Source organism: Budorcas taxicolor, chromosome 2, assembly GCF_023091745.1.
Source record: "Budorcas taxicolor isolate Tak-1 chromosome 2, Takin1.1, whole genome shotgun sequence".
In the NCBI taxonomy this organism is placed as follows: Eukaryota; Metazoa; Chordata; class Mammalia; order Artiodactyla; family Bovidae; genus Budorcas; species Budorcas taxicolor.
In genome coordinates, this window is record NC_068911.1 from 58,035,114 (window position 1) to 58,057,816 (window position 22,703).

Below are 22,703 nucleotides of genomic sequence, written 5' to 3' on the forward strand. Positions count from 1 at the left end.
ATTTCTCAAACAAAATGCATAGCAGATGTAAAGAATGCAAAGTTCCCCACCTAACCTTTCACCATAAATGATATTTTTAACACTAAGCAGCACCCACTGAGTGACTGATGTGGCGCTGCGTGGCGGAGTTCCTTGAGGCGTGTACTACCCTGGCAATTATGGTCTTACAGATACTTCTAGTTGAAATTTTTTATACCAAGAAGAGGAAATGCAATCTTCTGCAAAAAGAATATCCATGGATGATGTGGGGAAAGAAGCGAAAATAACACAGACCTATAATTTGGTAAAATGAAACATGCTACCTATAGGACAAAGAATCATTTCAAATGTACACAACTTAGGCTCTTAGTATATAAAAAGTGACTAAATAAGCATATACTGAGGTAGGAGGTAGACGCCCCACCCCCTCAGGACAAAGCGATTAGATGTTCCCTGTGGACTGAAACTAGAAGACAAGAATAGCAGGACAATTAAGAGAGGCGGCTGGGCCCTGCCCAGACCATATAGTTCTCATTCTCCAAGTCAGGAGACCTTGCCGACCACACACGCACAGAAAGGCTCCTTGGAGGCCAAAGGGGGTTGATGTCAGGGGATGTTCTACCCATAAACCTTTTCAGTAAAACCCATGTTGACTAAGAGTTGTGTGCGCATACATGGGAAGACCCTGAGATAGAGCAATTATGGACTGTAAGACAGGCAAATCAAAATGATCGTCCAAAGGAAACTTGGAAGAAATACCTCATAAAAGTAATTCAGACTTCCACGAGGGTGCAACTTGGGGACTCTCCCTCTGAGTCTGCCTGTCTATCTGCACATACTGTACTCTTTTTCCTCTTAATAAATACTTTACTTGTTTCACTACTTTCCATCTCATGGCACTTCTTTTCTGCAAAGCCAAAGGGCTAGCGCCCTTGTCACCGACCACTGGTCTGGTGCCTGGGACCTGGTGCTCTCACCACAACTCAGCTTCAGTCTTTGACTGGGAACCCAAGCACCGCTCCAAGCCATTGCAGGCCGAGGTCACCCATGATCATTTGCCAAGCAGAAAATATGTAAGGGAAATATAAGCAGTTTTTCAAGAGAAGTTTACAGGTACTATCAAAAATGCCAACTTAACTCATTTTCCACCTGCCATTTTTATCAAAGCCTCACCTCCCAGGCCTCCTCCTTCCTCTTCAAGTTTGGGGCCCATCTGAAGAAAACAGTGATGTTTGTGGTTGTGTTTATAAGGTGGTGTCATCTAAACACCTAGAAGAAAAAGGTGTTCTGTCTTTCTGCACTAAGGGACCAATTTCAGGACTTTGTCAACCTCAACCTAGAATATCCTTCAGATCTAGTGTCAATCTTCTTTATAATGTTATGTTACAATGTTATAACTTAGTCTTTCCTCAGTTATGATATAGGACCAACCATTATATAGTTCTTTCCATTTTGTAGAGAAAACTTGTAACCCTGTACGTTTTATGATGGCCCAGACTTTGCTTTGTTTATCGTGTCATCTCCACAGCTTAAAACCAGCACTTAGAAGGCAGCCATACGTGTTCAATGAATGAATGGATGAATGACCTTTTCCAGGATAACAATATGCCTTTAAACTTCAGAGATTATATTCTACCTCCTCACCACTGCCAAATAGAAGTTTCATTGTTTCCTCTTTATCCTGTTTACCTTGGTCCAATTAGACACAATATTCTAGACCTTGATAGCTATGTTGTCATTGTTAATCACCATCACTATCATCATAGTCAAAAACAGCAGAACATTTATGTTGTTTACAAAACAGTATAAATGGACTCCAGTGGCACTCTACTACAAGATCCTCTTAGACACCTAGAATTTGTTTTCATTCAAAGCTTACAAATTTAAATAGTTTTAGTTTCAAAATTGAGAAGAAAGGGAATCTAAGAAAAGGGACGCTATTTCTCACTCTTACAAAATATTTAAAGAATTAAATTGTTTTTGTTTGACAATTACTAGTAAAAACTAGTCAAACTCTGAATGTCTATCAAGAGAGATGAAGGATTTACCAAACGTCTAAGCTTAGAAGTATTTGGATGATCTGAATCAATGGTCAGGTTTTTACCTTTATCAGGCCGAGGGAAAGAATGGCTGATTTTCTGTAGAAATCTTTATCTTCTATGTCTTCTATCTCTGTAGAAATCTTTCAGCACCTATTTCTGAAATTCTGATGAGCATTTATTCTTCAAAACTAAAAAAGTATTTTTAAAAAAATTCTCTGGCTTTAGTTAATTGAGGCAGTTGCCAAGTTGGCAGAATCATGTTCTCATTATTTATCTAACTATGGAAGAAACGGAGTCATCTTCCAGCTTAAATACGATATGTACAGCTCACATTTAACAAATCATAGATGACAGAGGCCTAGCAGGATTTTCTGACCAGGATTTGAACCTTTGCCCTCAGCAGTGAAAGTGGACTCCTAACCACTGGACTGTGAAGGAAATCCTGGGTTATTGCGTCTTATTGATTTTTTTTTTTTGGCAGGATTTCTAATCTTGTGGGGATCATTTTAATGCCATTTTCTAATGTGGCCTTGATGGATACAGTCAGTTGCTCAGTTGTTTATAAATAAGGTTGCAGTGACGTGTGTGCTACTTGACTTCTCCATCACCGTAAGAGAGGGAGCTGAGGAGTAATTCAAGACTTCTACAGATAGAATAAGTTGAAAGATGTAGCAAAACGTGTACGTCTATTCTAGAGTAAAATGGTAGAAAAGGTATTCTAGAAATCTTCTGCAGTTAGATCTCGTCGAAGGGAGATTAGAAAGAAATCCAGGATCATTTGGGTTTCAACTGACAGTAGGCACAGGAAGGGTGAGGAGGTTTCCTTGGAGGTGTCCCATACCGTCTCTTCTGGATTCCTAGATCCTTTTAAGCTGTTTGGAAGGTCTGTAAGATTTTAAGGGATTGTGTGAACTGATATACTTTATATAGGCACTTGGTGTTTTTAAATGAATGAAAAGCATACACATTTTCAACAGAGAAGAAAATGGTGTAAAGAGAAAGAATATTGAACCAGGCACATTTAACCACCAGTAACTGAGTTCATGACTTTACATAAATGATTTTATCTCTGAGTTTTCTCTTCAAGTGAGATAGGAAGGGCTGGGAGGTTAAGGAGGAAGAACAGGTGGGTGGGTTATATTGCTGAGCTTCATTCATTTGCTGAGCTACTATGGTTCCTTCTGGAACTTCTTTGAAGCTGGATCTATTGTTCTTTTGTTGCAATCAGAGTGGAGTGGTGCTATTTTCCTTTAGAAAAGTACATTGGGGTCAGAAAGCCAGCTGATTTCATTGTCAGGCCTCGCTGGGGCTCTGAGACAGCCTTTGAATAACTAACTAACTGAGGCATCTAGTCCTCTCTACCTTCCTGCCTCTCTTCAGAGTGTCATTAGCTGTTAGGCTGCTTTATTGAAATTTTGTTTCAAAGTCTTTGTGACAGAAGACAACCAGGAGATAAATATCATGATATCTCTTTAGCATGCAAAGTTTGTTAAAGGTATATCAGAGCTAATACCTAATTAAAAACCGTGATATTCACTGTTCCTGGACAGCAGTATCCGCATCACTTGGGAACTCATTAGAAATGCAAATTCTCAAGCCTTACCCCAGAACTACCGGGTGAGAAACTCTGAATGGGGCTTAGCAGTCTGTGTGTTCAGAAGCCCTGCAGGGGATTCTGTTGCACATTACAGTTTGAGAGTCTCTGCCCTGATGTTGATATAGCTAACGGGTGGGGGGTTTTATTGGGTTGCTTGGAAACTGGAAAGGTCTGATCTTCCCAAAAAGGAATTAACGAGGTCTGCAGAATAGCTCCGGTAGAGGCCACAAAGCAGGAAGTTCTCCCTGTTTGGAGCTCAAGGCTTTGCATTCTATTCCTAGGCAGCAGAGCGGGAGGCTGACAACCAGTATGGCTGGGTTCAGACAGAGACCCAGGCTCACATAGAGTCCTGTCTATTTTTCCCATTTCCCAGCTCCTTTCTGCCCAGGAAGAAGTGGGATTGTTGAACTTGTGAAGAGCGTGGACCCAAGTCCCGCTTCCAACTGGCCCTTAGCCAGCTGTGGACGCTTTGGGAAATTCCTTCATTCCTCTGAGCCTCAGTTTCTTCATCTATGGAAACTACACCTCCAGCAAAGCATGGTATGATTTACATGCCTCACTCATAGTAAGTGCTTAATAAAGACTAGTCCCCTTGTTCCCTGGGTACTGGGTCCCCTTGCTCAGCTCGTACAGAATGAGAATGGCTGCAGTCATTCTGACTGCTCAGTGTCTGAGCTGACCTAGTTGTTAGTTACTCCACACGTCAGCCCCACACTTTTGCTTAATAGGACAAGATGTGGACAGCCTTGCAGACTGCTCCTGGGATAAGTTTAAGGTGTATTTAACAGATGAAAATAATGTTAAAATTTAAATAACTGACAAAACAAGATATTGCAAAAATTATTTTAATTGGTCAAACTTTAATTTTTGAAAAATGACTATTTCACAGTGATAACCTCTAACAAGATCTTTTTCTGATGTCTCCACAGGAACCCTTGTCAGGAAGTTAAATGGAATGGCACTTACTGTGGTGCTGGAGGCATTTTAAGAATGATTGTAACTCTGTCTGGATATAGTTTCTAAGCAGTCATTGAGCCCCGAATTGATCCACAGGCTGAACTAGGTTCGAGGTGCAAGAGCCAGGTCCATGAGGTTACTCTGAAGTGGCCTCATCCCTGGAAGAGGCCCCTGGAGGAGCCTTGGGGAGCCCTTTGAAGCCCTGGAATCTGGTTTTCATAAGATCTTTTTCAGCAAGGTATTGGTATCAACAAGTTGCATTTACCATCTTAATGACTTCCTCAAATATAAAATCCACTGCATAAAACTCTGATTTTCATCCTTAGTTTTAAAATATGAGTTGTTAAAGATCCCTATCAAAATATCATTTAAAAGTTACAATTCTCCAGCCCCTTCTGTGTGGCCTACAGATTATCTACCTTGAAATTTCTTCACCAGATAGGGAGAAATGCCTCAAGCTGTCTTTCAAGTACAAGCCCAGGAGCAGTTTTACACAAAGATCAGTGTTCTCTCAGTTAAAGGCTGGTTAAATAAAACAGTGTAACATAGAATCTAAGAGAAACAAATTACCTAAGACCTATTTCCTCTGAGGCACTGGGTTTCAGCCTTCCTTTAATTTTCTCCTGTTCTTGTTCAGTCACTAAGTCGTGTCCGACTCTTTGTGACCCCATGAACTGCAGCACACCAGGCTTCCCTGTCCTTTACTATCTCCCAGAGTTTGCTCAAACTCATGTCCATTGAGTTGATGATGCCAACCAACCATCTCATCCTCTGTCATCCCATTCTCCTCCTACCCTCAGTCTTTTCCAGCATCAGGGTCTTTTCCAAAGAGTTGACTCTAGTGTGGGCCAATTTGAAGGCACTCAGCTTTGGGGGGGTCAGCTCATTCATTAGTGGAAATTATGCCATGTCTTGTTTGTTTCTTTCATGTTCCCACAGCCTACTTTTCAAATTTGGCTATTGTAATTTACTCAGTTTGTACTGTACTTCTCTATAAGAGATGTATATGTTAATATTTAAAATACTGCATTCCAAGTTCCATCAGCCAACATTTCTTAAATGACTATTTCAAAAGAAATAGAAGATGAAATCTCTTCTTAAAAAAGAAATACCTACTATTTAGGAAGACAGAGCACACCCAGATGGAATAATGAATAAAATTTTTTGAAGCAATAAATTGGCAAGTGCTAAAGAATAATTTCCAAAAAAAAAAAAAGAATGATGTTCAAGGGGAACTAACTAGAAAAATGAACAGAACCAGGCAGGGTACTCAAAAAAGCTTCTGAAGGCCAGTTGGCATATGAAAAGATGCTCAACATTGCTAATTATTAGAGAAATGCAAATCAAAACTACTATTAGGTACCATCTCATACAGGTCAGAATGGCCATCATTAAGAAGTCTGAAAATAAAAAGTGCTGGAGAAAGTGTGGAGAAAAGGGAACCCTCCTACTCTGTTGGTAAAAGTGTAAGTTGTTGTGAGCACTGGGAAAACAGTATGGAGGTAACTTAAAAAACTAAAAATAGAACTACCGTTTGATTCAGCAATCCCACTCTTGAGCATACATCCAGAAAAAAAGTAAAAACAACAACTAAAAACTGATCTTCAAAAAGATACATGCACTGTGTACAGTAGCCAAGACATGCAAGCAACCTAAATGTCTACAGACAGGTGAATAAATTAAAAATATGTGCTTTTATATATAATACGTATAATATAATATATATACATATATAATGGATACGACTTAGCCATAAAAAGAATGCAGTATTGCCTGAAATATTGCCATTTGCAGCAACATGGATGGATTTAGAGATTATCTTACTAAGTGAAGTAAACCAGAAAGAGAAAGACAAACACTACATGATATCACATATGTAGAACCTAAAATATGACACAAATGAACTTATAAAACAGAAACGGACTCAAAACCATAGGGAACAGACTTGTAGTCAAGGGGACAGAGTTGGGGGAGGAACGGATTGGGATTAGCAGATACAAACTATTGTATACAGAATGTATAAACAACAAGGTCCTACTGAGTAGCACAGGGAACCACATTCAATATCCTGTAACAAATCATAATGAAAAAGAATAGGAAAAAGAAGATTACATATATATGAATCTCTTTGCTGTATAGCAGAAAGTAACAACACTGTAAATCAACTATACTTAAAAATTTTTTTTTAAAAAACACTTCTAGGAAGCCGTGAAATTTATTTTAGATTTTGACAAAGACAAATTTGGATTAGAAAAATGTTGTGAGGGTACATGTTAGACAAAGGAGATATTTGACTTTTGTGCAAGAAAAGGAAAACACACTTTATTTCAGATAATTGTAGAACCATTAAAACAACTGGCTCATTCTTTTTCTCATGCTGTTAAGATATAAGATGAATAGAAAAATATATTTATCAAACAATCTATTATATCTACTCCTCACTTCTAAACTATTGAAAATCCCACCTACATTTTCTTTACAGAGCCCACAAATGCTCAAATATTGACTGTTTTTGTTTCTTCCCCTAAATGTTACTTGCTAAATCTTTTTTCATCTAATTTATTTATATAATTTTTGGCTTACTTTTGTTAAATAATACAAAATAATTGTAGACCAGGCAAAGTTTGTACACTCACTTAAATGACTCCCTATCTACAGTCTGTTTTTTTTTTTTCTTCTTCTCCTAAGTGGAAGAAACTTCCTTCTGAAATAATTTACTGCAGTCCCAAATGGCTGTTTATGGTCATTTTAGAGATAAAATTCCATAAGTTCAAGTTAGCACCGACATTTTATAAGTGCTGTCATGTCAAGGCTGGGGAATGGAAACCATCTCACTGGGTTCTCTAAAGTGGAAGCATCTTTTGTCTGGTTATTACTGACTGTGAGAAATGGCCGGATTAAAGCCTCCAAATGTTTCAGTGATGCAGAGCAAAGGTGACTTCCTGTTTTGTTTTAGGGTTTGTTTCCTTCTCTTCTCAATGAAGGCTGTGTTTTCTGACCTTCTGCAATCTTTTTGCTCAGTGATTTCCCATTGAAAGGGCAGGGTAGGAGGGCCTCTGCAGGTCATTCCATTTACAATACGCCCTGAAAAGGGAGGAAGGGGGGAGAGGGAGGGAAAGAGGAAGCTCATTAGTGGAAGGAGCAGACCAGGAGGGGATCTGTTTTCCATTTTCTTTTCTGGATTGAGCTCATTTGGATGGAAAGGATTTTATTGTTATCCTTATCATCATTATCATTACCAGTGTGGTCTAATTTTCCTACACGTTTGTCTCAAGTGTGAGGTGAATTTATTGGTAGAAGAGTTAATATGTGCCATTTTATTTTAGTAAAATCAGGGGTGCGTGGGTGGGGGAAACCCAAGTACTTTAAAGCAGTTTTCACTTTGAAGCTTAAAACACAAAACTCAAAAGTTTTAATTCTGCAGTGCAAAAGAAAAAATTATGAGAAAAAAAGACCTGCTTCTCGTGGCCTATTTGTAATTATGTACAGCGTTTCTTTTCTTTTCATGAAAGGCGATTTCCGCCCACACCCCCACACCCCCTAACCCGGTCCCCCACACCCCGCCACCACCTAGTTATTAAAAATGCAGACCTCCGCAGTCAGGAGTTCTGGATTGATAAGGCTCCATCATCGCTGCAGGAGTCCCTGTTTTCTGCGACTCGGACATTTTTCAAGTGACGTTGCTTAAGTCTTCGCCCTCAGTTCTTCCTGCAGAGCCGGTAATCACAGAGGCGAGGCTAGAGGTTGCTTAAAGGAAATACCTCCTGGGAGCGGGGGGCTCGGGTGGGTTCCCAAGTAGGGAACTGGGGGCACTCCTTCGTGGAGATTTGGGGTGGGCTCTTCAGTGAGAGGCTGGGGGCTCTCCTTTGGAGCCGGGGATAGGGGGGTGCGGTGCTCCCCGGTGTGGGTCGTCTCAAGTCCACTCTGTCTCGGGTTATCGCATCCTCTCTGCTTTCGCAGGCTTCTCCTTCCTCCGCCTCCAAACCACAGACCCCTTCCCGGGAAGGGGAGCGGGCGCTTGGAGGTCTGGGACCGCACGGGGGCGGGGCTGCCTCTCGCTCCTGGAGGTAGGAAAGCGGAGAGCAGCGGCTCCGAGGCGCAGACCTCCCGTCGCGGCTCCTCGGACGGGTCCCCTCCTGTCAGCGGCGGTCGCTGCAGCAGCCGAGGCTCACACCAAAGACCCGCAGCTGGGTCTTTTTGCTCAGCCTCCCAGACTTGCAAACTCTCACGGCACCCTAGTCCTCCCTTAGGAGTCTTTGCCCTCTCGTTCCCCGCTCCTTCACCCCCCGTCCTCCTCCTCACTTGGGAGACTTTCATGCTTCTTTTAGCACTTTTCTGTAATCCAGGGGACGTGACACCCCAGAGCTCCAACTACCTCAGCTGAATTCTACTTTTTTTTTTTTTTGCCCCCTCGGTTCCTCTAGTTTTCGTCTCATCTGCGAAGTCGGACGCTTCTGCCAGAGCGAGCGAGGAATTAAATAGATGCCGCGGCCCTAGAAGGCTTAGACCTCGGGAAAGAGCCGCCGGAGAGGCAGGAGCGGCAGGGGCGGCGGCGGCTGGCGCTCGGCGCAGCTTTTGGGACCCCATTGAGGGAATTTGATCCAAGGAAGCTGTAAGATTGCCGGGGGAGGAGACGCTCCCATATCATTGTGTCCACTTCCAGGCGGGGAGGAGGAGACGGAGGAGCGGGCCTCGGGGTTCTCCGCACTGCTGCACCCTGCCCCGTCCTGCCGAGATCATGGTCTGCGGGAGCCGGGGAGGGATGCTGCTGCTGCCGGCCGGGCTGCTCGCCCTGGCTGCGCTCTGCCTGCTCCGCGTGCCCGGAGCACGGGCGGCCGCCTGTGAGCCCGTCCGCATCCCCCTGTGCAAGTCCCTGCCCTGGAACATGACTAAGATGCCCAACCACCTGCACCACAGCACCCAGGCCAACGCCATCCTGGCCATCGAGCAGTTCGAAGGTCTGCTGGGCACCCACTGCAGCCCGGATCTGCTCTTCTTCCTCTGTGCTATGTACGCGCCCATCTGCACCATTGACTTCCAGCACGAGCCCATCAAGCCCTGCAAGTCTGTGTGCGAGCGGGCCCGGCAGGGCTGTGAGCCCATCCTCATCAAGTACCGCCACTCGTGGCCGGAAAGCCTGGCCTGCGAGGAGCTGCCAGTTTATGACCGCGGCGTGTGCATCTCTCCGGAGGCCATCGTCACTGCCGACGGAGCCGGTGAGTGCGACACTGCCCAGACTGCCCCCACTTCCCTGCCTTCCAACCGCTCACTTCTTGGAGTCCTTGTTACTCCCGTTTACTCTGGTTCTGTGGATTCGGATCACTTCGCTTAATCTCTGTCTTAATTACGCCTCTATCGAACACCGTGCCTTTTTTCTCTCTCTTCACCTCCCTTCTAAACCGATGCAGTCTATTCTTAACAGGCGATCTGTCTTTCTAAAACACTCAAGTTCATTCCAGTCCCATCGCACTTCTGCTCAACACTGCCCCTTCACTTCCACCCTTTACATGTCCTAGTAGCCACATATAGGGTGCTCTTTTCTTCCCTTTATTTGTTTATAATCACTGAAATTTTTTGCGTTCTCAGCCGTCAGTTTTCTGTATCCCTCCTGGTTAGCTACTTGTAAGGACTGTATGGTGAAAACGGAAAACTGAAGCACTGTTTTCTTCTTATCATTAAAAATGCCAAGATAATTTCAGTAACCTTACCCCAACCCACAGATCTTAGTGGTATGTGTTTGCTCAACATCCAATTTGAGCAATTACCTTCACCTTAAATTTCCCCCTCCTTTCAATGAGATAAATTGTTCTTCCATTCCAGACTGAAATAGCTGTGAAACATTGGTATGCACTGCTAATTAGTTTCTGAGACTTGCTCCAGCCACAGAGCTGGTGAAGTGAAATTGCTGGGCTCTTTTCACATTCCCACATGCCTTCAAGTCATTTTGTAAATGACATATGGATGAAAGGAATTATATTTAAGGCATGTTATCATCGTACACTCATGTAATGTTATTTTTAATCTCACCCCTTATCCCACTCTTATGCCCTGCGAACAATTTGTCTTCAGTACCTTTCTCTGTGTGCATCCACCACAGATTCATTTCGCTCTTCCCTTACTGTAAAACTTTATTACAGTTCTGTGTTCAGTGGAATCAGTCACGAGTTGCTTTCTCACTAGTGTTTGGTCTAATTAGGATAGTCATAACTCGTAAGAGTCCAACTAAACCTAGTTCATTATGGTCCATTTAATTCTAACTCAATGTCATTCCTACCAATTACCCCAAACCCAAAAATTTCACCCTTCGTATACTTTAAATAAACCTGATCTTTTATGTCTGGTCCTCTTTCACACCCTCCCCAGATCATCTCTGCCCTTAGGTGTGATGACTTTATACCTCCTTCTCTGTTCATTTCTTGGGCATCAACTTTTTCTTCTTTTGCCTCCCAACTTGCTCAGCCTAAGCTCATGCCGTCAGTCCATTCTTAGGTGAACAGTTCTTGGTCAAGGAATTGATTTGGAAAAAATGTTTTCTGTGCACAGTGACCCACTTAACATAGAGGACTACGGCGGGGGGCGGGGCGGGGGGGGGGGGAGTACCTGTACAAATAGCTGCAAAACCAAGCTGAACAGAAAGATTTCCAGACTTTTTTGATGGTCACCTCACTTTATCACCTTTGACTACACCTATTGTTGTCTTGATTTTAATAATCAACCAACAACTGACTAAACAAATCACAAAGAAATGTATTTCTTATTTATCTTTGGGCTAAAAGAGCACTTGAGCTTTTATACTCATTAATGTTACAGGCTGTACAGATGCTGGGAGAGAGCTGCCCTGGTCTGTCAGGCACTTAGATCAGTTAAATGCAGACACTCCTCTCAGGCCAAGGGCTAGGAATGCGGTGGCCACAGTTCACGCTGAAATGCATTCCTCCTTCTGCTCTGAAACCTCTCCTAGAGATGGACCTCAACTGAGAGAGGTTTGGCAAAGTTAGTGGCTCTCAAAAGCCATGGTCAGTATGGATAGGAAGCAGTTCCTCAAGTGTCCCTGAGTTACCCATCATTGTGGACCAAATGTAGAACAGTTGCCTCATTGAAGCACTCAAATAAGACATGCATGGAAACAATTTGTCAGTCCATGGGCCCGGATTACTAAACTGCTTTAAAAGGCTATAATGTGCTTTGCTGACAGTTGCCCCTGCTAGAAAAAGAAGTAGGGGTAGGTGGCAGTTGGAACCGTTTGTTAGTGACGTTCTCCCTTCCCCTTACCGTGTCCCCCAGTGTGAATCAGAGACTGTGGTGGCAGGAGGGAGCTGAAGGGGGAGGGGGGAGGGAATGGAGTGGTGGATTCTAGCCTGAAGGGTCCCCTGGCTTCCAAGGCTGCAGCTTGCTGAAAATTACATTCCCTATGCTGGGTCAAACTATCAGGCACCTGGAATTACTTAAGAACTACCACATGTGGCCAGTTTAATTTACGATGCAATATGCGCCTTGCTTCAGTGGGATATGATAGTTCATGAAGCAGGGGTTTTTTTTTTCCCCCTTCCTCTAAGTATAAACAGAGTTCCTATGTCTTATGCCTAGAATCTAGCAGAATATAAAAATGAGGTCTCCCTGAATAAAATAGAACCACCGTTTACGTACCTTCAATGTCAAGAGGATTTTCAAATCCTACCATTTACACAAATTTGTTCCCTTGTAGGATATTATGACTCCACCAACAAGTTTAAGGACATTTTACAAAGCAGAATTTTATTGAATGGGATTTTGCTTCAGTGTACTTTTTGTTTTGAAGTATTAAGGGCAAGCATGTTTTTATACAGAAAATGTCGTATCCTCTTGATGATTACTAATAAATTCACATTAAATTTATTCTTTTTCTACATTTTGTATTTATTGTAGACCTGTGACTGCATGTACACCTGCTTTATCTGTGAATTCAGTTCAGTTTAGTCATTCAGCCAGTTAATAGTCAAATATTTAATATTGTGTGATGAATAAAGGGTATGAGCGTGGAGTGGGAAAGACCAGATGTTGAATCTTGACTCTGCCTCATATCAGCTATTACTATAGGGCAGTTGTATAGCCTCTCCAATGCAGAGTTTTCTAATCTGTGACATGGGAACATACTGCCTACATCCCACGGAGATGGTGAAGATGGAGTTAAACAGCATCTGTAGTATCTCATGCATAGTTAGTCCTCAACAAATTGCTGCTGTTGCTATTGCTATTTTACCATTATTATCATTGGTATTAAAATTTATTTTTTTGTTTATTTGGACAAACCTAGTCTGTTGGTAAAGGCAGATAGAGCTTAGAGCTTTTGTCAGTTCAACTCTGGGAAACAAGCTTCACACTGAGAACGCCCTGCGTAGGCCAATCTTATTTCTTCTGAATATAAACTTAGTATTTCATTTTACACAAATTGACCTGGACCTCGGGCTCAAGAACAAATCCCTTTGGGAGCAATAGGAATAAAGAATGAGCTTGACGGATGTCTGTTAATTACAAACAGTTTATCTCAGACATGTAGACATTGAGTGTTTAAGAAAATGTATGGTATGATATTTCACAGCAATTATGCTGCCCCCTGGGGTGCCATGCCCAGGGCTTTATAATTGCTCCTCAGTCACTGCTGCTTTTTGTTGTCACCCAGCTCTTGCACAGCACATTTCTCCCTGCCCTCTCTTGCCTGGCAGAGCTGTGCCAACTTTCACATGCATGCACTGCTGTTTAATCATTTCTCCACTTTCTGGGGAACAGGCAGCCTTTTCTTTAGCCCTGGTCTACAAATATTTGAGGGGCCAAATAGCAAGAAGGGAGAATTATTTAGTGTGATATGAGGAGGAAAATGGAATGGAAAGGGGAAATGGAAATTTTTGGGTAAGACTTCATTGTGTGAAGTTTTGAAAGGCACTCTGGATGGGGGTAGGAAGGAGTACCCTAGAATACAATGATATTAAATTATGTGTATAGCTAACACAGTTATCAGTGGTAATGGGATCTTAGGTAGTCTCCAAATTGTATATTAATAATTCTTTTCTATCTTGTTTCCACAAAACTCTAAATAGTGGCTTGCTACACATAGCAAAATTGGCTAAGTTTTATTTGTCCTTTCTCCTACTAGGTGTATGGAAAGAGGAGACCAATTACCACCATATAGATAGAGAGTTTTGAATGATTAAAAACTGGCCATATGTCTTTAGTTTAAAGAAAACCAGTTTTAGAGTTTTGGCCCTTAGTTGGAATCCAAGATTTGCCATTAATGTTATACTTTGAGGGACTTCCCCTGGTCATCCAGTGGTTAAAGACTAAGTGCTTCTACTGCAGAGGGTGTGGGTTCGATCCCTGGTTAGGGAACGAAGATCCCATATGCTGCACGGTGCAGCAAAAAAAAAAGTTATACCTTGAGCAAGTTGTGTGGCATTAACATAGAGACTGTGAAGAGCAAAAGAAATAGCTATATGAAGTGAATGATAAAGGGTAAAACGACAGCAGTGTGACTGGGAAGGCATCATTCTCAGACCAGGAATCATTACTGGCCAGAGAAGAAGAACTAACAACACTTAGTAGGTGGCATGCGCTGCTTAGTATGTGATGCATGTTAATTTCTTTAATTCTCATAATAACTACTTGGTAGGTACTATTACTCCTCTCAGCAGAAAGGGAAGCCGAGGGATATAGAGAAGCTAAGTGAACCAAGTCCATAAAACTATTAATAGAAGATTCAAACCAGGACCTGTTCTAAGTTATACTTCCTCTCTTATGAAGAAACAGGTGATGTCAACTGTTCAGAGAATCGGTGTCTTTTGACCATCTGAGGGCTTTCCTGATAGCTCAGTTGGTAAAGAATCTCTTGCGAAGCAGGAGACCCTGGTTCAATTCATGGGTCGGGAAGATCCACTGGAAAAGGGATGGGCTACCCACTCTAGTGTTCTTGGGCTCCCCTGTAGCTCAGCTGGTGAGGAATCTGCCTGCAATACAGGAGACCTGGGTTCAATCCCTGGGTTGGGAATATCCCCTAGAAAAGGGAAAGGCTACCCACTCCAGTATTTTGGCCTGGAGAATTCCATGGACTGGATAGTCCATGGGGTTGCAAAGAGGCAGACACAACTGAGCGACTTTCACTTTGACCATCAGATTTCAGTTACAGTAACCCTTTTGTTTTCATTGTATTTTGATTTATATGTGGCTTTAGAGAATAGAAGGCAACTCTGGACAATGAATTCCAAGGGATGAGAGATACTTCTCTGCACTTCTGAGACAGGAGAGAACATACATTCTGTACTCTCCTGTCTATCCCTGAGCTCCTCGGTCTCTGCAGGCCCCAGAGTGAACTCCTCATTTCCTTACCTTCATAGGTCAGTTCTCTTCTAGTATTTTCTACATTGTTAAGGGGCACACCCACCCATATTCCAGGTCTGAAGGCAGCCTTGCTTCTACCTTTTCTTTATCCCCCACATTCAGTTGGTATCAGGTGCTTTAGGTCAACTCTGAGTACAGTTCCCTCCCCTTTTTCTCTAATGCTACTTTCTTTGTTTGGACCTCACCATTTCTTCCATAGATTGTGGAGCTAGAATGATAATTGGCTTGCTCCATGTTCCAATAGGGTGATCATTCTGAAATACAAATCTGTTGTTTAAAATTTTCTGGTATCTGCTGCTAGCCTTCATGATCTCATGCCTTCTTACCCCTTAGTTTCCTTTCTGCCTACTTACTCTGCTTTGTTAGCCCCACTGGAAGACTTGTAGGTCCCTCCACTCCACGAGTGCTTTCGTTTCTCACCCCAGACTCTGGCATGTGCTATTTTCTATTTGGAAAACCCTCTCTTCTTTTCCCAGCTCCTTCTTAGAACTCTTCTTCTGGAAACCTCTATGACACTTACTTAGAACTTGAAGAGTTCTAAGAAGGAGCTGGGAAAAGAAGAGAGGGTTTTCTAAATAGAAAAGTTGCTCAGTTGTGTCTGCCTCTTTGCAACCCCATGGACTATCCAGTCCATGGAATTCTCCAGGCCAAAATACTGGAGTGGGTAGCCTTTCCCTTTTCTAGGGGATCTCCCCAACCCAGGGATTGAAGTAGGTGGGGCATTAAAACCTGCTAGTAATACCTGCTATTTTACTTTAGGATAATTTGTTAGAATTCCTAAGTTCAACTTTCTGAAAACAGGATCTTTTTGGATTATTTATAATCAGAAAACATTGGCTTTCTCTTCTATAATTCTAATAGCTGATGTCTAAGCACTTTAAAAAAGTGTAGAAACATTTTCCTATGAATAAGAATAAAAGAAGAAAACCAAACTCCTAGGATCAGCTGCTTTAAAGGGGTTTTCATTTTCCAAGAGAAGAATTTTTTCAGTTTTATTTGAACCTGTTGACATTAAACAATTACTTTACATGTGGGTCAGTATACTTTTTTAATTTACAGAGAGATCATCTTTGGATAAATCATGTGCATATTTTCCTAGGATATAGCTTTTTCCTTATTTTTTGTTTATTGTTAATTTTTGGCTGTACTAGGTCTCTGCTGCTGCATGTGGGCTTTCTTTAGTTGTGTCCAAGGAGGCTGCTCTGTAGTCACAGTGCCTGGGCCTCTCACTGCAGTGGTCTCTTTTATTTTGGAGCGTGGGCTCTGGGTGCACCAGCTCAGTAGGTGCAGCGCGTGGACTCTTGAGCATGTCCACTCCAGTAGTTATGGGGCACAGGCTTAGTTGCCGCACAGCGTGTGGAATCTTTCTGGACCAGGGATTGAACCCTTGTCCTCTGCATTGGCAGGCGGACTCTCAACCACTGGACCACCAGGGATGTCCTTTTCTTATTTTTTTCTTTTTCGTTTTTGGCCACACCGCACAGCTTGCAGGATATCACTTCTCCCACCAGGGGTTGAACTCTGACTACAGGAATGAAAGCCCGGAATCCTAACCACTAGGTCACCAGGGAACTCCCTAGGATATAGATTTTAAAATACTAGCTGATGATTACTAAGCCTGGGAAAGTAATCCGTTAATTGTAGTTTTGAGTGTTATTGTTCTAAAATGGTGTTATACCTTCTGGTTTCATTTATTCATGATATGACCTATGAAGGAAAAGGACAGAGGAAGAACATTATTTTCTACTAGGATAAACAGAGGCATTAAACTCATTTAACACAAGGTATTAATGCAAATGGAAAATGCTGGTATAAGTGTACTGAGTTAAGTGTCAATAAGAACATATAATTATGTACCGCATAATGCTTTGTGAGGGAGTCAGTATTATTCATCAGAGGCTGCTTTCTTAACTAGAACAAAGAAGAACTTAACATAATCACCATTTTCATTACCATTAATCATGTTACCATTTTCTGGGATTTGGGGATCTTAAAAAGAGTCAATGGCAAATTTCCAATTATTATTATGTCTATTAATTGCCCTGGCTTGAGTAGTCCCTTAATGGTAGACTTCCTTTCTGCTAAACACCCGTTTAGTGTGCACTTAACCAGGAGCACAGGAACACTTTCGGCACATTTTCCTTATGGACTAAGAATTAAAATGTATGCCAGTAAAGTGTGATACATCTGTTATTGAAAGGGTGTATTTAGTTACTGTAGCTGTCATGAAAAGTGTTGGGTGAGTACCTAGTGTATGCTTAATTGTTGGAAATTTTCATGAAACTCAAAAACTTTGTTTATTAAATCCAAAAATGTATCCACAGTTGATGAAGATTCAAGAGTATATCAGCTTTCAATCACATGAAAATCACATGAAAGAATGCATCTTGTCCTTATTTGACCTACAGAAGATAGTGTCAACCTCACGACGCTAATAAGAATCCATCTCCTTAAGACACCTGGGTTGTTATCCAGATCAACTTGAGACTGAATTAGATTTTAGTATGAGAATTCTTGAAATAATAATGAATAGTATGACTCTCACTGCACTCTGTCATCTCCTTTCAGACTTTCCGATGGATTCTAGCAGTGGAAACTGTAGAGGAGTAAGCAGTGGTGAGTATACCGCTCTCTTTCTGGTTCTCACTTGTGGTCAGACTAGCCTTGATGTTACCTAGATATTGAAATCCTATTTGGGGACATTTGTGCCCTGCATGGGCTTCCCTGTTAGCTCAGTTGGTAAAGAATCCGCCTGCGATGCAGGAGACCCTTGTTCTATCCCTGGATTGGGAAGATCTGCTGGAGAAGGGAAAGGATACCCACTCTAGTATTCTGGCCTGGGGAATTCCATGGACTGCATAGTGCCTTACATATTAAATGTGAACTTATAAAAATGTTCCTTTGTTTGTATTAATTTTATTTTTTAAATTAATGATAAAATTTGATCTTTTATTTCAGTATGTAGTTCTTTGAATTTTAACACATATTTAAATTTGTGTAAGCACCAACACAATCAGGATACAGAACAGTTCCATAACTTCAAAACAAACAAAAAACTCAATTCAGCTCATCCTATTCCTTTATGATTACAAGCCTCTCCCACCCTTAACCTCTGGCGATCACTAATCTGTTTTTCATTGCTCTGCTTTTGTTTTTTGAGATTGTAGTGTGCACGGAATGATAGATATGTAACTTTTGGACATTGGCCTCTTTCACACAGCAAAATATCTTTGAGATTTATCTAAGTTTCTGCATGTGTCAGTAGTCCATTCCATTTTGTTGCTAAGTGTTTTATTACTTGGATGTATTACCATTTGCTTGTCCATTTATGCCTTAAAGGATATTTGGGTTGTTTCTAGCTTTTGGCAATCATAGGTAGAGCTATTATAAACATTTATGTATAGGTTTTTGTGTAAATATAAGTTTTCATTTCTTTAGGGTAAATGTCTATGAATAGGATTATTGGGTTAAATGGTAAGGGTATGTTGAACTTTATAAAAAAACTGCCAAACTGTTTCCAAAATGACTGTTCACTGTTGCACTAGCAACAGTTAAGAGTTCCAGTTGCTCTGCATCTAAGAATGACTCTAGTTGCATTTCACACATTTTGAAAGGTTTTATTTTGGTTTTTCTTCAGTTGAAAATGTTTTATAATTTCCATTTAGACTACCTCTGTGACTCATGCATTATTTAGGATTGCATTGTTAAATCTGGTGCTGTTCGGAGGTTTTTCTGTTCTTATGTTATTAATTTTTATTCTAAATTCCATTATAGTCCAAGAATATAATTTGTATGATTTTAGTGTTTTAATTTGTGAAGATTTATCATAAGACCCAGGATATGATCTATCTTGGTGAATGTTTCGTGTGTCCTTGGGAAATATATATTGTGGTATTGTTGGATGGAATGTTCTTTAAATGTCAAGTAGATTAGTTGATTCTTGTTAGCCTTTTGTCTACTACGTCTACTGATCACTGTGAGAAAAGTGTTTACGTTTCCAAATATTGTAAATTTTTCTATTTCTCTTTTCAGTCTGTCTGTTTTGTTCCATGAAGTCAAACGGGATACTATTTTGTGTGTATGCATTTAATATTGTTATGTTTTATTGATCAAATTGACCCAATGATGTAATGTTCCTCTCTATCTTTGGTACTTTTTCTCTTTTCTAAGTCTGTTTTGTTTTGTGTTAATATAGCTACTCCAATTTTCTTTTGGTCAATGTTTGCAAGGTATATCTTTTTCTATTCTTTTCTTCAAACATATCTGTATCATTATGTTTTAAATGAATTTCCTCTAGACATAGTACAATTAGTTTTCAGGTTGGTGTTGGTTTTCTATCCACTCTGTCAGTCTTTGTCTTTTGATTAGTATGCTTAGATTATTTACATTTGTTGTAATTATTATGTTTGCATTTAACACCTTTATTTTGTTTGTTTTATATTTGCTCCCTCTCTTTTTCATCCCTGTGTCCTATTTCCTAGCTTTCTCTTGCGTTATTGGAATGTATCTCTCCGTCTTTCTCTCTCACCCTTGTCAACGTGAGTGTATACACACACAAACACATCCATATATGTGTCTGTGTGATACATATCTTTCCATAAGACAATGCTGTATTTTCTCTTTCAACCATTAATGTCTATTTCAAACATTAAATATGCCTAGATAGCTCAAGAGGAGAAAAATGGCCTACTGTGTTTATACAGATGTTTATAATTTCTATTGTTCCACCTTCTTTCCTGATGTTCTAGGCTTCCTTCTGGTATCATTTTCCTTGTGTCCGAAGAACTTCCTTTATACTTAGAGCAGTTCTGCTGGCAGCCAATTCTATCAGTTTTCTTCCATATAAAAATGTCTTTACTCAGCTTCATTCCTGCAGGACATTTTCACTGGATATAGAATCCCTTTATGCGATTTCCTTTATTTCTGTCCTCACTGTTTCTCATGGGAAATTGGTTGTCACTGTTCTCCTGTGAGTAACGCATCAGATTTCTCTGGCTGCTCTCAATAATTTTTTCTTTGTCTTTAGTTTTTAGCAGTTTGATTACAGTATATTTAGACATTGATTTCTTTGGGTTTATACTGTTCAGGGTTAACCTAACTTCTTGGATCTGTAAGTTTATACCTTTTCTCAAATTTGGGAAACTTTCAGCAGTTATTTTTTCAAATATTTACTTTTATAACACATTCTCTTTACTTGTGAGTATATGGTTATATGAAGTTTAGATCTTTTGGTATTTCCCATAGGTCCCAGAGGTTCTGCTCATTTTCCTCCAGTCTTCCTCTATTCTTTAGGCTGGATAATTTCTATTTGTATTCCTTCAGGTTTATTGACTTCTTCCTTGTTATCTCCATTTTGCTGCTGAACTCATCCAGTGTATTTTAAATTTTCAGTTATTATAATTTTTTAAATTAAGATTTTTCTCTTGATTCTTTATGATATTTTGAGTTTCTTGGAGTCTTTCTATCATCTGCTTCATTTCAAGGGTGTTCACCATTTACTTTTTGGAGAATTTTTAGAAAACTGCCTAAAGTCATTGTTGGATAATTTCAACATTTGTGTCATCTGATTTTTTTTTCCCCATACAAACTGAGATTTTCCTGGTTCTTCATATGCAGAATAGTTTTTTCATATATCCTGGACATTTCAAATATTATGTCCTAAGACTTTGGGTCTTTAAGATCATATGAAAAATGATGCTATTTTTTTGTTCTGGCAGCAGTCAACCTAACTTGACTTAGGCTGCAAATTCTGACTAGTCTTCTGAGGGTTGGTTTCCAAAGGCATTTGTAGTGCCTTTCAGGTCTATCCCATGTGTATACTATTCAGTGACCAGTGTGAGATCAGGGCAGTGATTTGTACCATAGTTCGGTTTTCAAAGTCTATCTTATACTTTTTAGTGTCAGAGTCACCATACCCAGGAGTGAGCCCAGCAGTTCATAAATATTCCCATGGGATCATTTCCCAAGCCCCTCCCTCTCCATAACTGTCTCAGTACTCTTCAATTTTGGGGGGCTCCCCCTTTTGGTTCTTCGGCCAGAAAGCTGGGGCTTTATGTATTCCACTCTGTGATGCACTTCCTGTGATTTCTTGTGTATTAGGGGCCCAGTGGTGGGGACAGAGCGGTGGGGTCACCCCAGTCTCAGAAAGGAAGGCTCTCCTCCATCATTCTAGGCATCTGAGGACCTCCCTTGCAGCAGCTGCTGCTGCCACCACTGTCCCAGGATTGCTTCACAGATGGGATGGAAGGACTGGAGTGTTAGGAGACCCCTTCCCACTTCCCGAGTTAGAACCGGAGGGCTTTTTCTAGAGGACTGTCTGCATGGTATCTACTTCCAGGCTGTGTTGAAACCAGGCGGGAAGGTACTAGAAGTGGAAAGAATGACAAAGGCTCCATCAGTTTGATGGGGCTGGGCTTCTTTCTTAAACTTTCTGCTACTGTTTACTTTTCAGAATCCTTGAGGAGTCCTTCTCAGATTCTGTTTTATAACTGCGTTCAGTGGGAGAGATGAGATGGAGTCTACTCACTCCATCTTTCCATAAAATACACCCTTAAATGAAGTATAGCGTATGTGCAGAGAGGAACACATCCTAAGCATGCAGCCCCGTGCATTTTCACAAAGTAAACACTCTTATGTGACCACTGCGCAGATCAAGATGGGTACCATCACCAGCACTCCAGAAGCACTTCCTTGTGCCACCTCCAGGTCACTGATTCCACCTTTCTTCCCAGAGGTAACCTCTGGCAGAAGTGCTAGCAGCATAGAATAATTTTGTCTAATTTCAACTTTTATGAGAGGCATTATTATATAATACAGTGTGTCTATGTGTGTGCCTTCCTCTGTTCATTATGCTGTCTATAGCAGAAGTTTTAAATTTTAATTACTGTATAATATTCTATCATACGAATATACTACTCTTCATTTATTCATTCTCAGCGTCCTGGAAATTTGCATCATTTTTTTCTTCTCCTTTTTTTAAAAAAAGTATGACTAATGTTGCATTTGTTTCTGCAAAAGCCTTGTAACTACAACTAGTTCTTTTTTACTTTCTTGAAATAGTAATTTGTACTGATTTGGTCTGTAAGTTGTCATATGTGGAAGTGGAATCTTTCTTAAGTTGTAAATAAGTTTGAAGCATCAATTTTCATTAGACTGAAATAGTTTCACTGTTGATTTTCACTGAATCTTATCAGAGTGACAAGTATTTGACATAAGGCAATGTGCATCAAAGGTACCTCAAACAGCTAGCTTTTAAAAACAAAAGTGAATTAAAATGATTTATTTAGAATTACGTTGCTTTTGAATGCAACTGAGAGTGTTTATAGTGTCATAAAATCAGCTGGAAATTACTGGTGTCCAATAGTGGTGCTATTTTAAGGATTACTCCTGTTATGGTTGCTCAAAACAAACTGAAAAGCTCATTCGTATTGTATATAGTACACTTAGTGAGTCAAAATTTCAGGCCAAGTACATGCATGTTCTATCAATTTGTCTAGAACTTATGGTTAGAATAATATAGCACTTCAATGTGTGAAAGAGAGAAGATGTTAATGACACTATAAATTAAATACAAATACAGTTCAATGTGTAAAAGCTAGAGTGAATATGTGGTTCCTGTGTTCAGTATGTACTGTTCCTCTTTATAAAAGAGGAATGTTTTCCTGTTCCCTGGTATAATGGGAGTGATAAAGACAAAGAGACAGGCAAAACCAAGCTCACTTGCTTGTGGAGAAACACATTGACACTGTCACATGTTCCAA

At 40.7% G+C, this 22,703-nt stretch overlaps 1 protein-coding gene across 1 annotated transcript in view; it reads left to right on the forward strand.

The window, feature by feature from the left end:
* The first annotated feature begins 9,313 nt into the window (after positions 1 to 9,313).
* The window catches only part of FRZB (frizzled related protein), a 31,726-nt gene continuing 18,336 nt past the window's right edge, over positions 9,314 to 22,703 (forward strand). Inside the window, exons 1-2 of the mRNA XM_052635830.1 lie at positions 9,314 to 9,791; positions 17,512 to 17,559. Of these exons, the coding sequence (XP_052491790.1) occupies positions 9,314 to 9,791; positions 17,512 to 17,559 (526 nt within the window). The remainder of the gene's footprint in view (positions 9,792 to 17,511; positions 17,560 to 22,703) is intronic.